General features: G+C 49.2%; 1 protein-coding gene across 1 annotated transcript; it reads left to right on the forward strand.

Annotated features, from left to right (window-relative positions):
* Positions 1 to 5,220: 5,220 nt before the first annotated feature.
* On the forward strand, positions 5,221 to 15,489 carry IL1RN (interleukin 1 receptor antagonist). The gene is made up of 5 exons (XM_052649394.1): positions 5,221 to 5,299; positions 9,682 to 9,733; positions 12,189 to 12,277; positions 13,843 to 13,955; positions 15,051 to 15,489. Exons 1-5 carry the CDS (start codon positions 5,221 to 5,223, stop codon positions 15,261 to 15,263), a joined length of 546 nt encoding a protein of 181 aa, XP_052505354.1. The 3' UTR covers positions 15,264 to 15,489.
* The last annotated feature ends 1,824 nt before the right edge of the window (positions 15,490 to 17,313 follow it).

The raw sequence follows: 17,313 nt of genomic DNA on the forward strand, positions 1-17,313 counted from the left end.
GGTTTTTCCGGAGTAGGCAGGCATAGAAGAGTAAGTGGCCTCTGTGTCAATGAGAAAGGAGATGGGCTTACCTGCCACTCTAAGAGTTACCCTGGGCTCCATAGAGGTGATGAGAGTTGGAGCATGGGGCCCTGGGCACCTTCAGTCTTCAGCGGTGAGTCTGAGAAGGTTGGGTAGAGCTGGGTCAGAGGACTCCTGCTAGGGACCAGGAGGGAATGTCCAGATTCCTAGGGGGGATTTGGGCAGTCAACCTTCCAGTGCCCCTTTATGCACAGCTGGGACACGGACCTGGAGGGGGCCTTGGCTTTAGGTATGAGCGGGCCCAGTGGCCTTCTTTGCTGCATTTGAAGCAGGGCCCAGGTGGCTTCCTTTCTTTGTTGGTTAATGGAGGCTTGGAGCTATGTAGGGCAGTGGCTAAAAGGTGGTATTTGGCCTGATCTCTTTGGGCCTTCTCTAGCTTTGCCTGTTCTTCCCGGTTATTGAAAATCTTAAAGACTAAATTTAAAAGGTCTCTTCTGCCTCTTTCCATTTCTTTCAGATATCTGGGAGTGACTGGGAGATAAAATGGGTGTTAAGGACAATGGTGCCCTCTGCTGAAGTGGGGTCTAATTTTGTATATTTTTGTAGGGCCTCCATTAACCTGGCTAGAAATTATGCCAGGTTTTCATTAAGTCTTTGAGTTATTTCCTGGAGCTCATCAAAGTTGATGGCTTTATGCTCTGCCTTTTAAAGGCCCACAGTGAGGCAAGCAATCATATGATTACAGGCTGCTCATCCAGGCCTCCATGCCTGATAATCCCAGTTGGGATCATCTTGGGGGGCAGCCCTTGCCCCTAAGGGCTTAGTGTCTGTCCTGTGTATCTCACAGCATGCGCCTGAGAGACTTGCCATACTCGTTCCTTCTCTTCTGGGAGAAGAGTGGAGGAAACGATGATGTAAATGTTATGCCAGGTTAAGTCATGAGACTGGGTAAGACACTTGAATTCTTCTAGATAATTATCAGGGTCTGAGGAGAAGGAGCCAAGATGCTTTTCAATGTGAGATAGATCTGTAAGGGAGAATGGGACATGAACCCAAACAATGCCTTCTGCTCCAGGTACTTCTGGTAAAGGGAGGGGTTGGGTAGGAGAAGGAGAGGGGTCCTGTAGTGAAGTTTCCTGTTTAAAGTTGTTCGGGACCGGTAAGGGGAGGGCATCTAGGGAGGTTGGGGTAAGGCCTTGGGACCCTCAGGGTAGAGGGTGGGGCTGAGGTCTCAGAGCTTATCCCAGGCACAGTCTGGGGAGGGGTGTTGGGAGCTGTGGCGGTTGGCCAAGGCCTGCTCTTGAGAAGGAGGGAGGGAGGGAAGAGGGGACGTAAGGTGGAGGTTGTGGAACTGGATCTGGAGTAGCTGCAAGGGAATTGAGAGCGATGACAGAGGGGGGCGGGGGCAGGGGGTGGTGGCCTGTGGTCAGAAGGGTCAAAGGAAGAAGAAGAAAAATCTGAACAGGGGTTGCGAGACATTGTATTAGGAGGATGTGGCCCAGAATGGGCGAAGAGTATTTGAGAAGTAGAACAGGATTCACAGAGAAAGCGTCGAGAGCAGAGAGCGAAGAAAACCTGAACATAAAGGATTTCTAACTACTTGCCAATGCAGCGGCAGAAGCTATCGAGGTCCGGAGAAAATTATACTTGGCCACTGGGAACTGTTATCAAGTCTGTATTGCAGCCAGACAGTGTTAGAATAGTAAATAAGTCTTCTTGGTCTTATCTCCCCTTGGAAGCCCAAGGCTTTTAGGTTTCAGAGAAGGAATCCTAGTGGAGTAGATTTTGAGGGCTAGGATTGAGAATTACCCATTGTGGCTGAATAGGGAGGTTAGCCAAGGGCGAGAGAAAGCGAGGAGAAAGATCCAAGAAAAAAAGCATCCCTGTTCTCAGGACTTTCTCAGAGAGTAATTTAAAAAGACCCTAATGCTGGGAAAGATTGAAGGTGGGAGGAGGAGGGGAAGACAAAGGATGAGATGGTTGGATGGCATCACCGACTCAGTTGGTGATGGACAGGGAGGCCTGGCACGCTGCAGTCCATAGGGTCGCAAAGAGTCGGACATGACTGAGCAACTGAACTGAACTGAACTGAACTGAACTGAATGAGAGTCTGCTTTGAAATGAGCGTCCCCTATTTCAAGGTCAGATGGGGCACATGGCCGAGGGCCTGAGGGCCTAGGGATCTTCCCACCTAGGGCTAGGACTTGGAAATGAGGCAAGAGAGAGGATCTAAGAGAATGGATTTCACTCACCCTTGTAACCAATGGATGAAATGTGGGTCAGTATGTGGACATCAGTCCAACAAGGCAAGTGGAAAATCCCGTCCCGGAGCTCTTCTCAGTTTCTCAGCAAGGTCCAAGGGAGGGGACCATCCGAGGTGGGCTGGTAAGAGGAGCCCACCCAGTTGCGGTGAATCTTCCTTCCTGGCTTTTGGCACCAGAATATAAGGCAAGAGCAGAGAAAAAGAGAGCGAGCTGGGCAGTCAGGCAAGAAAAGGGAAATTTATTACAGGGAAAAGAGAGGGTGACTGGCCCTTAAGGAGAACCAGCATCCTCCCTTTCTGACAGAGTCCTTCCTATACCCCACCAATGAAAAACTCTCTGAAAGGATGGTCGCATAGTTGGAGATCTGGAATCTGGTGGTCTCACAGCTTTGAGAAGATAGGCACCAGTGAGATAACAGGATGCCATTTGGGCAATTTGGGCAATTTGGTCAGTCTCAAGGATCACTGATTTATTCTTTGTTTGCGAGGTCGACATGACGAGCCATCTTATCAGTTAGACCCCATGTGGACCATATCGTCTGGGAGGAGGACGGGCTTCTTATAAATCAGCAATCAGTCACAGCTGGCTTTATGCACGCTCTCCTGACCTTCACCAGCTGGTCACTGTGATGGCTGCAGGTTGGTGGAGAGATGCTCAGGAGAACACTTGTCTCCAAACCTTGTCTCCTGCTGCTCTTGTTGTGTTGTTCTTTAGCCGCTCAGTCGTGTCTGACTCTTTGGAATCCCATGGACTGTAGCCCGCCAGGCTCCTTCGTCCATGGGATTTCTCAGGCAAGAATACTGGAGCGGGTTGCTATTTCCTTCTCCAGGTGATTGTCCCATCCCAGGGATTGAACCCACGTCTCCTGCATTGGCAGGCAGGTTCTTCACCATTGAGCCACCTGGGAAGCCTGACCTGCTGCTATAGGGAGCTTCTTCTAATCAGCTACCAGATTGGTTGAAATTAACTTGGCTGCCTGGCAGGGCTGGGTAGGTGGAGACCGACCAAGAGAGGACAGCAGATTACACTATGGGGACTTGTTTTTCTCGTCCTTTTCCTCTGCTTTGTATTCAAGCATTTACTCATCTCTGGGAGAGAGTAACTGGAGTCTTTGTTCTATTATCTTAGGAAAACTTTACAAGGTCTGGACAACAGTGCTGACTGTATTGTGTATGCACTGTAACTCGGGCATTCAAGAATTAGCTGAAGATTTGAAATATGAAATTAAGTCAAAGGTGCACACCTGAACACCCAAAGCCAGCAGCTTAAATGTTTCCCAAGAGTCCTTGGATTGACAACAAAAACAACTCCAGGAGACACAGCTGAAAATTCGCATCAAGATTCATTGACATTTCCTGAAAAACTGGATTTGTCAGTAGGCATCCCTTTTTGCACTTCCCAGGCAGTGCTAGTAAGTAAAGAACCTGACTGCCAATGCAGGAGACATAAGAGACAGGGGTTTGATCCCTGGGTTGGGAAGATGCCCTGGAGGAGGGCATAGCAGCCCACTCCAATATTCTTGCCTGGAGAATCCCATGGACAGAGAAGCCTGGAGGGCTACAATCCACAGGGTCGCAAAGAGTTGGATACGACTGAAGCAACTGAGCATGCACACACATTGCTTTCTTGCAGGGGGGACGGGATCCATGTGGTGAGCCATTTGGGCTACAGAAGAGGAAGACTGGAGTCGGGAAATATGAAGACAGTTTCTCTCTAGAAAGACTCAGGAGCTGTCAATCTCCCTGTACCTTCAAGGTGCTGGAGACAGCGAGGTCCCATCTCTTCCCCAACTTATGCAGTGAGGTGGATGGCTTGAAATCATCCCTGGTGGGCACATACACCCGAGAATTTGGCCAGCGCTACAAGTCAGAAGCACACCTTTGGAGATTCTGCTGTCAGCACCCACTGCCGAGATCTGTGTCACCCCGCTGTTTCAGGTCCAGTCACCCCCAAGCTCAGTCCAACTCTGATCCACCTGGTCACTATTCCTAGGTTGATCTTAATAAGACAAATCTGACACTGTCACCCTCTGATTCCGTTTCCTTTCAGATAAATGCCCTGCTCCTTGGAGAGGAATTAAGTCCTTCCTTCTCTGACTCCTGCTCAACTTTTCAACCACTTCTATCAGGCAGACTCATGGGGCTCAGGGGCGGAGAAGGACACAGTTTGTACTTTATCTCCCACTGAGTAGGAGAGACCCGCCCCACCTTAAACAACCCAGGTTTGGGCTGGGACCTAAATGGAGCAGCCTGCACAGTTCCTGAAACGCAGTTCTGAGTCATCTCAAGTCCTGTTTGGGTGAAGTTACCTGGGGCTGCAGTGCCCTTGACCTTGGTGCCCAGCAGAAGCACCATCTCTGGTCCGGGAAGATCCCACATATCGCAGAGCAACTAAGCCCGCGCACCACGACTATGAGCTAGAGCCCAGGAGTGGCAGCTGCTGAAGCCTGTGTGCCCTAAAGCCCATGCTCTGCAATCAGAGAAGCCACTGCCATGGGAACCCCATGCCTCACAACTAGAGAGTAGCCCCTGCCCTCTGCAACTAAAGAAAAACCCACTCAGCAACGAAGAAAGACCCAGCTCAGCCAAAAATAAATACATACATTATTTTTTAAAACATACTATTTTAACCATATTTAACTGTATATTTCAGTAGCAATAAGTATATTCATTTCAAAAAAATTTCCCATGCTTCATCACAGTCAACACCCTCCTTAGACCCCATGCTCCAGACAACTGAGAATCTTATCATTATAGTTTTACCTTTTCTCAAATTTTATATACATGAAATGATACAGTACATGGTATTTTGTACTTAACTTCTTTCATTCATCGCCAAGTTTTGGAGATTCATCCATATTGTTGCATGTATCAATATTTTGCTTCTTTTTATCGCCCAGCAGTGTATCAGAGGATAGGGCTTCCCATGTGGCTGCATGGAAAGGAACCCACCTGCAAATGTAGGAGACACGACTTCGATCCCTGGGTCAGGAAGATCCACTGGAAAAGGAAACGGTAACCCACTCTAGTATTCTTGCCTGGGAAATCCCATGGACTGAGGAGCCTGATTGGATACAGTCCATGGGGTTGCAAAGAGCTGGACATGACTTAGTGGCTAAACAACAACAACAGTATCACAGGATAATTACAGTTTGTCCACTCATCCACTGATGAACATTTGGATTGTTTTCAGATTTGGGCTGTTAAAAATATGTGGCTGTGAATAATGTTGTTATAAACATCTGCATACAAAAAAAGTGAAGTGTCTCTGCGGGCGTACATTACCCAGAGCCTCAAATGATTCTACAGTTTTTGCTACAGTGTCCAACAGTTAATAAAAGTAATCAGCATACACAAGACAGTGTGTGCAACAGAGGAAAAGAGACAATAGAAGGAAACCCAACGGGGATTCAAATGATAGAGTCAACTCGAGCAGCCTTTTTAAGAACCTGAACGAATAACAAATGGAAGGTGTAAAAGACAAGATTGCAACTTTTGGCAGAGAACTAGAAACTCTACAAAAAAAAGGAAGCAACTGGAAATCCTAGAACTGAAAGATGCCATTAACTGAAACTGAGAAAGAGTTCTCATGTATAGGATACTTCCTGTGTGGGCAGACTGCCCTGAACACTTTACAGGCATCCACAATGAAGATTCACTCGTGTGGTCTCCGTGGAGCCTGTCTCGTGTCCCTCTTAGGACACGGATTTCACCTGAATGTCCTGCTTCCCTTGAAGTGGGTCTTAGTTATTTCTGTTGTCACTGGTGGCTAGCAGGGCAGGGCTTGGCACGTAGCAGGCACCAATTATAGCGGTGATGTCTGGAGCTGGGAGGGAAGCTTGGGGTGCTGACGGGGGAGGCAGAGTCCACTCTGTGGCATGGTCATTAACCTCAACTCAGGAAGTGGAGTGAAGGCTGAGCACCAGAAGCGAGACTGCGTGTAGTCAGAGATGTCAGTAGGGGGTGGCTTCCCAGATGGTGCTAATGGTAAAGAACCCTCCTGCCAATGCAGGAGATGTAAAAGACGTGGGTTAGATCCCTGGGTTGGGAAGATCCCCGGAGGATGGCACGACAACCCACTCCAGTATTCTTCCTCGGAAATCCCACAGACAGGGTAGCCTGGCGGGCTACAGTCCATGGGGTCGCAAAGAGTCGGGACACGACTGAGCAACTAACACACACAGTGGATAAGGAAGCAGATCCAGAGAGCCCTGGCTCGTTGCCTGGGAGCCCCGGCCCTAAGTGACTCCACTGCCAGCCCCTGGGACTTCTACCCCCTGCCCAGAAAGGGCCTACATGCTGTTTCATTCCACTCAGGGAGGTGACACAATTTTTGCAGAAATGTCGCATTTGCTCTGAAAGAAGAGCTCTTTAAAGATCTGAGAAAGTTCATTTGCAAACTTTCTCTTTAAAAAAACGTTTTTATCAACATATAACTGACTTATGAGGTACAAATAACAGGAAATGGCAACCCACTCTAATATTCTTGCCTGGGAAAGCCTATGGACAGAGGAGCCTGGTGGGCTACAGTCTTTGGGTCAAAAAAGAGTTGGACATAACTTAGCGACTGTTACTACTGCTGCTAAGTCACTTCAGTCATGTCCGACTCTGTGCGACCCCATAGTCGGCAGCCCATGGCTATCCCAGGCTCCCCCGTCCCTGGGACTCTCCAGGCAAGAATACTGGAGTGGGTTGCCATTTCCTTCTCCAATGCATGAAAGTGAAAAGTGAAAGGGAAGTTGCTCAGTTGTGTCCAACTCTTCGCGACCCCATGGACTGCAGCCCACCAGGCTCCTCTGTCCATGGGATTTTCCAGGCAAGAGTACTGGAGTGGGTTGCCATCGCCTTCTCCAACTAAGCGACTAAACAGCAACAATTGATGTATTACATTATGTGAGTTTCAGATGTACAACACAGTAATGTTTTTTTTTCTTTTGCTCGTGATGAGAACTTTTAAGATCCACTCTCCCAGTAACTTTCAGTCCTAATGAGGTGGATGAAACTGGAGCCAATTATACAGAGTGAAGTAAGCCAGAAAGAAAAACACCAACACAGTATACCAACACATATATATGGAATTTAGAAAGATGGTAACGATAACCCTGTATGCGAGACAGCAAAAGAGACGCAGATGTACAGAACAGAATTTTTGACTCTGAGGGAGAGGGAGAGGGCGGGATGATTTGGGAGAATGGCATTGAAACATGTATAATATCATGTAAGAAACAAATTGACAGTCTAGGTTCGATGCAGGATACAGGATGCTTGGGGCTGGTGCACTGGGATAACCCAGAGGGATGGTATGGGGAGGGAGGTGGGAGGGGGGTTCAGGAGTGGGAACTTATGTACACCCGTGGCGGATTCATGTTGATGTATGGCAAAACCAATACAGTATTGCAAAGTAAAAAAAAAAGACAAGTAACTTTCAAATATGCCATGCAGCCTTCCTTTTTCACAGATTTTACCCCCATTTGAACACAACCTCTGATGGGTTGGCTGAAAATAAAGTCAGACTCCTCAAGATCTGCTGCTGTAATAGGGTGTCCCTTGGGTGGGAACCAGGAGATCTGGATTTCTGGCTGTACCTTGCCATGGACGAGCTGTGTGACCTTGGGCAGATGTCTTTCCTTCTCTGGGTCTTCTTCAGAAACAAGGATGGGGTGAGGCAGGATGATGCTGAGTGCCCATCAAGTTCTCAAATGCCACAATCTGCGCTTCTGCACTAATGGTCCATCTTCCTACCATTGAGATCATGTAGGACCCGCTCCAACTCCTCTCTGTCCATAAAGAGGAATATACGTTCCTTTTCCCTGTCTAGGACTTCCCTGGGGGCTCAGACAGTAAAGCGTCTGCTTACAATGCGGGAGACCTGGGTTCGATCCCTGGGTAGGGAAGATCCTCTGGAGAAGGAAATGGCAACCCACTCCAGTACTCTTGCCTGGAAAATCCCATGGACAGAGGAGCATGGTGGGCTACAGTCCACGGGGTCGCAAAGAGTCGGACACGACTGAGCGACTTCACTTCACTTTCCCTGTCTAGAATGTAGTAAGAAAGGAAGTTAATGTTTCCGAATGCCTACTCTGACCCAGAACTTTCACCTTCCAATCAACCAATCTGCCTCCGTCCCTCCTTTCCTCCTCCCTTCCCGCATCCCTTTGTCCCTTTCTCCCTCTCACATTTCTCCTCTCCCTGTACCCATAAGGATGACATAATCGACCTCATTCTGAGCATGAAGAGGTAGAAGCAGAGAGCCAAACAAACGATTTGTTCCAAGTCACACAGGTGGCGAATAGCACGTACCAGAGGCCGATTTTGGATTCATTTCCATCCCAAATGGAATGTGGAGTTCATCCCATTTTCCCAAGACCCTAACTTCAAAGACAAGGATAACAGGAATAGAGTTGGTTTCAAAGTCCCCTCTCAGGAAGTTTACTCTAGAATAGGAGAAAGCAAGCCTCGGGCCAAATCCAGCCACCACCTGTTTTGTAAATAAAGTTGTCCTGTAACCCAATTAGCTTGTGGGTTTGCAGACTGGCTGGGCTTCCGCAGCGGCTCAATGGGGAAAAAATCTTGTCTGCCAGTGCAGGAGACATGGGTTTGATCCCTGGATCGGGAAGGTCCCCTGGAGGAGGAAACGGCAACCCGCTCCGGTATGCTTGCCTGGAGAATCCCATGGACAGAGGAGCATGGTGGGCTACAGCCCATGTGGTCACAAGGAGTCAGACAGGACTCAGTGACTGCACACATGCACTCATTACAGGTTGTCTAAGATTGCTTTTCAACTATGACAGTCGAGTTGAGTAATAATGATGTATGGCCCCAGAAATCCTAAAACGTTTCTATCTGATCTCTGTCCGATAGGGTATTTGCCAGCCCCCGGTCCAAGGTCCAGCAAGGCTGTCCCTCCTTCAAAGAACACAAAATGGCCTGAGTCTCTGATGTGCACTGGGAACACTGCCACTTGGCTTCTTGCAAGAGGGGGACATTTCTACTCGCATTTGGTTTTTCAAAGCCTCGGGATACCTGTCGGGCAGATGAGGGGCTTGGGTTTTCATTGTGCCCTTCTTCCCAGGAACTGGGTGAAGGGGAAATAGAAATCTCAATTTTGGGGAAATTGCACAGAGGAAAAGGGGAGGGAATGGCTTACGACATCCCATTGCGACACTCGGCAGGGTTGAAAGTGACAACAGCAAGGTTTCTCGTTTTGGAAATGTGCAGGCGTTTCCGTTCATTTTCGTGGGACAGGCGCCCGCAGCCCGGCTGGGTGAGCCACTCTTTTCTTTATAAGCGGCTCCTCTGGGTCCGAAATGGCAGTCTCCCATCGCCTCAAGGTCACAGGATGGACATCTACATCCACGGTTACCTAATCTGTCTCCTCCTCTTCCTGTTCCATTCAGAAACAGCCTGCCACCCCCTGGGAAAGAGACCCTGCGAGATGCAAGCCTTCAGGTAAGGCTGATCCCAAGGAAGTGGGGCCGGAGGGGTAGAAAAGCGACCCAGGACACAGCCGTCTGGGGCTGCCCTGGGTTTGGGCTTGAAAGTGAAGTGAAGTGAAGTGAAGTGAAGTCGCTCAGTCATGTCCGACTCTTTGCGACCCCTTGGACTGTAGCCTACCAGGTTCCTCTGTTAGTGGGATCTTCCAGGCAAGAATACTAGAGTAGGCTGCCATTTCCTTCTCCGGGAGATCTTCCCCACCCAGGGATTGAACCTGGGTCTCCCTCATTGTAGACAGATGCTTTACCATCTGAGCCATTAAGCATCCCTTAATAATTAAGGTTAGCTGCCTAAGGTTAGTTAACTAAGGTTGGCTGCCACATCCATGATCTTCAGCACTTGTATTTAAAAATCTCCCAGATGTGCAAAGCTTGACTGGAAGCCTGACTTACTTGCTCAGGGGCTCAGGCATCTTGGTGACAGAAACGTGCCTGGAAGCCATGCTGAGGCTGAAGCCTGGGAGAGTACTCTGGACAAAGAAACAGAGAGGGTCACTGTGGACAGGACACAGCCCAGAGCTCCAGACTGATAGTTAACAATGCCTGATTGTGTTGGTACGTCAGAGGGTCCAGCTCCCCTGGGGGCTCAGTTTCCTCATCTGTGACCTGGGGTGAGTTCTAACACTACCTGCATTACAAGGTTGTGAAAGCCAAAGGCACAGATAACATTGTGACAGTGTTTTGTGAGCAGTAAAGTGTCTGAGAACTATTGTGGTGGACAGGGGTTTCAGTCGTGTCTGACTCTCAGCGACCCTATGGACTGCAGCTCATCAGGCTCCTGAAAACTATTACGATTATTAAAAACTGGGTCAGGAATGTGGTGAGGTGTCACCATCCCTGCTGTAAAAATAGCAGGCTGTGATGATGATTAATACAGAGCGCTATCTTCATGTGGCCTCTGGGCTCTGATGTCCCAGGACTTGTTGGGATGACCTCACCCTCCAGCCTTCAAAACACTGTCACACAAAACACTGTCACAATGTTATCCGTGCCTTTGGCTTTGATAACCTTGTAATGCAGGTAGGGTTAGAACTCACTCCAGGTCACAGATGGGGAAACTGAGCCCTCAGGGGAGCTGGACACTCTGATGGTCTAACACAATCAGGCGCTGTTAACCATCAGTCTGGAGCTCTGGGCTGTGTCCTGTCCACGGTGCCCCTGTCTGTTTCTTCGTCCAGAGTTTCTCACGCCTGAGGCTACAGGCTGGGACTCTGCGTGCCTGTGTGAGTCCCAGAGAAGCCCCTCCTCTTCTCAGGGGTCTGCCTCGACCTCCTCCCATTTGGCTGGGATCTCCAGAAGTTATCACTGGAGGCCTCTAGAAAGGAACGTTTAATCCTTTCAGATGGAATTCAACTCATTCAGGAGCTAAGAATAGTCATGAAAGGTCAAATGCTCATTCCAGCCAAGAACTTTACAGTTTGACTGACCCCCTCTCTCTGAGCTCATGGGCTCTTCAAGGTCACCTGATGAGATGGGTGTTGCCAGCCCCCTTTCACAGGTGAGGAGATGAGGCACAGGTCCAAGGTCATGCTGGGGGATGGAGGCAGCAGGGAGTGAAGTGTCCACATCCTGGCTGGGGCCCTGCTACTCCATCTCACAGCTACAAGCCCTGTTCTCAGACAGAGAGGCCCTTCATCAAGAAGAAAAAACAGGGAGCCAGAAACAGGCCACAGGGTGAACTGGAAGGGAAGCTGACTTGCCAATAGGGAACAGACTTTGGGGACAAGTCTTCACGGTCTAAGGGTTGGAGCGAGTTAGCTGCAATGGGGCCTGACCCTTGAAGCTTCTAGCTCTGTGCTGTGGGGGCCACCAATCTCAGATGACTCGTTAGATTTTCATTTAAATTCATCAACATACAAGAAAATAAAAAATTGGGGACTTTCCCTGGTGGTTCAGTGGTTAAGACTCTGTGCTTCAATGCAAGGGGTGCAGGTTTGATCCATGGTCAGGGAACTAAGATTCCACATGCTACATGACCAAAAAAAAAATTAGAAAATATGCGGATCCTCAATCACACCACATTTCAAGAGCTCAATAGCTGCATGTCTCAATAGCTGCAAGTGATTGATGGCTACCATATTGGATGGTGCAGACAAAGAACATGTCTACACCCAGGAAGTTTATTAATGGTCCTAATCTAGAGTCTGCTTTGCTGACGTAGGCGGTGGCTGCTTGGGAAGCTGAGGATGAGAAACAAGGTGGGAAGAGGGGTAGAAGGCAGGTACACGGCCTACCAGATCTGGGATTTGGGTCTGTCTCTTAACCAGTGTTGACCTCAGTCCTCACATTCATGCTATGGGTGTGTTTAATTCCACACCCCTGGGAGAAAACTGAACACACTCTGGGGAATACAGAGAAGGGACTGGGCACACAGCAGCTGTCCACTATAGCTGGGTCCTTCTGTTTTTCAGGATCTGGGATGTCAACCAGAAGATCTTCTACCTGAGGAATAACCAACTAGTTGCTGGATACTTGCAAGAAGCAAATATTAAATTAGAGGGTGAGTGGTGGCCAGGAAGGTCAATGCTGAGTGGGCACTGGTCACTTTGCCCAGGGGTCTGCAGCACTGTGGCTTGACCCTGGGAATTTTAGGTACCATGTCTTAATCCCTGTTGGTTCTTTGTGGCCACGTTTGAAGCTAGAGAGGCCTGGCCACTGAAGGACACATATGAGGGGAGCCTCAAGAAGACAGAGAGGGTAGAGCCTAGGTTGGGAGCCACCACCTACAGACACTATGATCCCCAGGCCACAAGTGGGAAGGTAGGGCCCAGAAGGCAAGACCAGCCCTTTTCTACCTCTAGTGCCCAGGAAGCCTGTGTTTCTGTGTGTTCAAACTCTCACTCCCACCTAAAACTAATACACCATCCACAGGGTGGGTTATATCCCTTAATCTTGGACACCACATTGAGTCATATTCCAGATCCATGTCAACCTGGATGAATTTGACCAAGGTTCACTCACTCTGTTCCTTGGTTTTCCCCTTAGTAAAAGAAGGGCAACTGGATGATAGGATGTGGGTTTCTTCCAGCACCAGCCCTCTAGGAGGTTTTCACGTCCTTGTTGGCTGGTTTGGTATTGTAGAATGGCATGATGCGCATTCTTGTTCTCTGCCCCTTCCTCACTCTAAAAGGGCGTGAGACCCACTTTTCCTGTCCGCTGGTAACTCTCTGAATAAGGATGTTAAAGCACAGAGAAACTGAGGTCTTCACTCCTAATGAGTGCATGGAGACCACCACGGGAAAAAAATGGGTTCAAACCCACCCAGGCTTCTGTGGACCAAGTCATGGGGCCCCACTCCTGATATCATGTACTGGGCCCCATGGGCAGCACACCTGTGGACCTAGAGCACAGGGGTCCTGGGGAAGGGGGTTGCATGCACATGCTCAATCATGTCCGACTCTTGTGACCCCATAGACTGTAGCTCACCAGGCTTCTCTGTCCATGGGAATTTCCAGGCAAGAATACTGGAGTGGGCTGCCATTTGCTCCTCCAGGCGATCTTCCCGACCCAGGGATAAAACACTTGTCTCTTGCGTTACTGCATTGGCAGGTGGATTCTTTACCACTGAGCCACCTGGGAAGCCCAGGGAAAGAAGAGAAGGGTAGCAATCACTTGGAGCAGAATTTAGGTGCCTTGGTCCTTGAGGAGTAGCTAGATAGTGTGCTTGGTTTGATCTTCTGTTTGGATCCTGACCAAGAAGATGGGGCCTCACTGTCCTTCTGACCTTGGGGTTTTAATCTGCTTGTTTTTTTAGTTGCTAAGTTGCATTTGACTCTTTCACAACCCCATGGATGGTAGCCTGCCAGGTTCCTCTGTCCATGGATTGCCTAGGCAAGAATATTGAAGTGGATTGCCATCTCCTTCTCCAGGGGATCTTCCCGACGTGGGCATCAAACCCTTGTCTCCTACATTGCAGAAGTATTCTTTACCACTGAGCCACCAGGGAAGCCCAGGATTTTAGTTAGGGGAACAGAAAAGTCCCCAGGGAGAGTCCAGCCTGCTGTGTCTTCTCCATCTCTGCCTCCTCTTCTCTACAACCTGAACTTCCCCTTTGTTCTTCCCCAGAGAAGATAGATGTGGTACCCATCGAACCTCATACTATGTTCCTGGGGGTCCATGGGGGGAAGCTGTGCCTGGCCTGCATCAAATCTGGAGATGAGATCAAGCTCAAGTTAGAGGTAAGGACCTGCCTCAAACAACAACCACCCCAAACTCAGAGGCTTAAAACGAGCACAGTGTGTCCTTTCTCATGATTCTGTGGGTTGACTAGGATCAGCTGGGTAGATCTGTGCCCCATGCTGTAGCTGAGTTCCCTCCTGCAGTCACATTCAGCAGGGATCTTAGCTGGGGCTCATCCTCCAGGTTCTCCTTCCACACAGTCTCACTGATTTCAGTTGTCAGCTTAAGCTTCCTTACAGCATGATGGTTGGTTTCCAAGAGGGATAACTCCAAAAAGGCAAGCCTTAGTGTGCAAGCACTTATTAAACTTTTGTTTGTATCATACCATTAATGTCCAATTAACTAAAGCTTGCCTGTGGCTAAGTCTAGCCTCAATGAGAGAAGGGATTACCAGGATGAGGACACCAGGAGGCATGGCTTCTCTGGGGACCTCAGTGTCTGTGTGTCACTCTCTTGCCCAAGGGCCACTAACCTACTTGGACTTGCCCTCTTCCAGTAAAGCCAACCTTTGGGACCATTCCTTTTCAGCCCTTATCTACTCAGATCCATGAGATGGCATCCCCTCCAGGGCCTTGTGCTCCTGTGCAACTTTAATGGGCTATCAGCCCTGGAAAAAGAGAGCTTTCTATCAGGGCACTGTTGGACAAAATCTTAACCCAAATGAGAATGGCTATAACTGTGGCATTGTCCTTTCTGTCCACTAGTGAACAGGCACTTTAGTGGAAATTGACTGCGTGCTTTGTGTGGAGTAGCAATGATCAGATATTGTGAATAATGTGGACTGCTATGCCCTGCCCAGCTGCTGCACTCTCCCATCTCTCAGAAGTGCAGACACGACAGAATCCAGCCTCCAAGGCCTTGGCCTCTGTTGATGGTACCGTGTGTTTGCCAAATGTATGGACCCAAGGCTACAGTGGTCAGATGTCCCCAAATCAAGGTGTAAGCATGGGACAACCTCCTTGTGTCAGGCTGTCCTGAGACCGAGGACACTTTTGCCAGGCCAGCATTTCCCCAGCACTTACTTTCAGATGGCCAGGTGGGCTGCAAGGACCTTTCTGCTCCTCTGCCCTCACTTGCTTCTTCTTGACTTCCAGGCTGTGAACATCACCGACTTGAATCAGAACAGGGAGCAGGACAAGCGCTTCGCCTTCATCCGCTCTGACAACGGCCCCACCACCAGCTTCGAGTCGGCTGCCTGCCCCGGCTGGTTCCTCTGCACATCACTGGAGGCCGACCAGCCCGTGGGCCTCACCAATACGCCCACAGAGGCCATCAAGGTCACCAGGTTCTACTTACAGCAGGACTAGTCATGGTGCTCAGCCTTTCCTGTCCCCAGTCCCAGCATGTCCATGACTCCAGAGATGACTGTCCACCCTGCTCAGGGTCTCCTGGGTGTTGTGGGGCTCAGCAGGGGCCTTGGCTAGGGGGACCTTCAGAAGGAGGTACAAGAGCCCTGGGAACAAGACCCAGTCTCCAACCTCCTCTGCTCACACAGCCTCCCTCCACAAGGTCTTTCTAAAGTGCAGATGGAACCCCAGCCCTACTCAAAGCCCTCAGGGTGGCCTGTGTCTTCAGGGTTAAGTCCACACCCTGTGGCCAGCTCCAGTTCTGCCTCCTTTCTCACCGCAGATCCCCAGGCACTCACTTCCCTCCCGCTGAGCGGCTTCCATTTCCTGTTTTGCAAAATGGTGCTACTCCAGGGGCAAGATTTTTAGGGTCTGTAGCAAAATGGGGTCACCGAGGGTTGGACACGACTGAGCGACTTCACTTTCACTTTTCACTTTCATGCATTGGAGAAGGCAATGGCAACCCACTCTGGTGTTCTTGCCTGGAGAATCCCAGGGACAGGGGAGCTTAGTGGGCTGCCGTCTATGGGGTCACACAGAGTCAGACACGACTGAAGTGACTTAGCAGCAGCAGCAGCAAAATGGGAAATAAGGATTTCCTGGTATCTTCTTCTTTAAAAAAAAAAAAATTCTCAGTATCTTTTTGTTAAATTAAACCAACTTTGAAAGAGAGTCTTTTATTTGGAAATGATGTCCTTTCTGGAAGGGAGTAGAATATTAAAATAGTCCCATGTTTAGGAAGTGATAATGTTGAAAGCAGGTGATAGCGTTTCCTTTTTTAATCTCTTATTTTTGTGATGCCCTAACCTGTACCTGGGTTGGGAAGATCCCCTGGAGAAGGGAATGGCAGCCCACTCCACTCTTCTTGTCTGGAAATTTCCACGGACAGAGGAGCCTGGTGGGCTATAGTCTGTGTGGTCGCCAAGAGTCAGATACGACTGAGCAATTAACGCTTTCACTTTTCAACCTGTAACAATGAGAAGTTAGCATAATGCGTAGGTCTCCTAGTTTTTGTTGTTTTCTGGAATGTTCTGTGAAGTCTAGAACCTCTGGCCCAGGCCCTGAGCACGCCCCCCACTCCAGACCTCCTGCAGCTCCCCTCCACAACCCTTTCATCAAAAGTTCCCCGGCTCCCAAGACACCACACAAATGTGACTTCTCCTGACCTCCCGGGAGGGATGAGTCGCTCCCGGACTATTTTAGCACTTCTGATTCCCTGAGACTTGTTTGGAAGATGTGCCCCTGTCTGTCTCCTCACCAGCCTGTGAGCCCCTGGGAGCAGTGACCGTGACCTCCCCCGTCTCTGGTCTTCCCTGGGGCCGAGCACACACCCTGGCCTCAGCAGGTGCTCAGGGAATGTGTGTTGCATGTGTTGAGTGGAAAGTGTCCTGTTCTCTGTGACTTAAGCTTTGTTTTATGATAAAAACTTGAAACCTCATCGTCTGTGGCCTTGCTGGGCTTGGGGCAAAGAGAACTGAAAGTGGGGGTGGGGCAGGGGCAGGTCTTTTAAACCCCTGGGGTGGGCCTGGCTACCTCTCCTGAGTCCCTTTCTCCTGGGGTCTCACTCTCCTTGGAGAACAGAAGAGCAGATCTCTTTGCTAGAAGGTTGCAGCACCATCATCCACAATAACCCCCAACTAGAAACAACCCAAATGCCTACCCCAGAGGAATGAACACATGGGGACTTCCCTGGTGGTCCAGTGGGTAAGACTTCACACTTTCAGTGCATGGGGTCCAGGTTCCATCCCTGATCAGGGAACTAGATCCCACATGCTACAATGAAGATCAAAGACCCTGCATACCACAACTAAGACCCAGTGCAGCCAAATAAATAAATATATATAAAAATAGACATAAAATTATTAAAGAAAAGAGTTAACACGTAAATCACATACACATAAAATGATTCATGCACATTCATACATGTATAGTCATTCATACATACTCAATTCACGTAAATCATGTACATTCATACATCTACATTCATTCATACACACTCGACAGCAAAGAA

Source organism: Budorcas taxicolor, chromosome 11 (genome assembly GCF_023091745.1).
Source record: "Budorcas taxicolor isolate Tak-1 chromosome 11, Takin1.1, whole genome shotgun sequence".
In the NCBI taxonomy this organism is placed as follows: domain Eukaryota; kingdom Metazoa; phylum Chordata; class Mammalia; order Artiodactyla; family Bovidae; genus Budorcas; species Budorcas taxicolor.

Bases quoted from the DNA above. Each gene is read 5' to 3' on its own strand.
- IL1RN (XM_052649394.1), top strand. From the start codon at position 5,221: ATGGAAAGGAACCCACCTGCAAATGTAGGAGACACGACTTCGATCCCT. The intron at 5,300-9,681 runs GTAACCCACTCT...TGTTCCATTCAG, and splicing joins ATCCACTGGAAAAGGAAACG to AAACAGCCTGCCACCCCCTG. The intron at 12,278-13,842 runs GTGAGTGGTGGC...GTTCTTCCCCAG, and splicing joins AGCAAATATTAAATTAGAGG to AGAAGATAGATGTGGTACCC.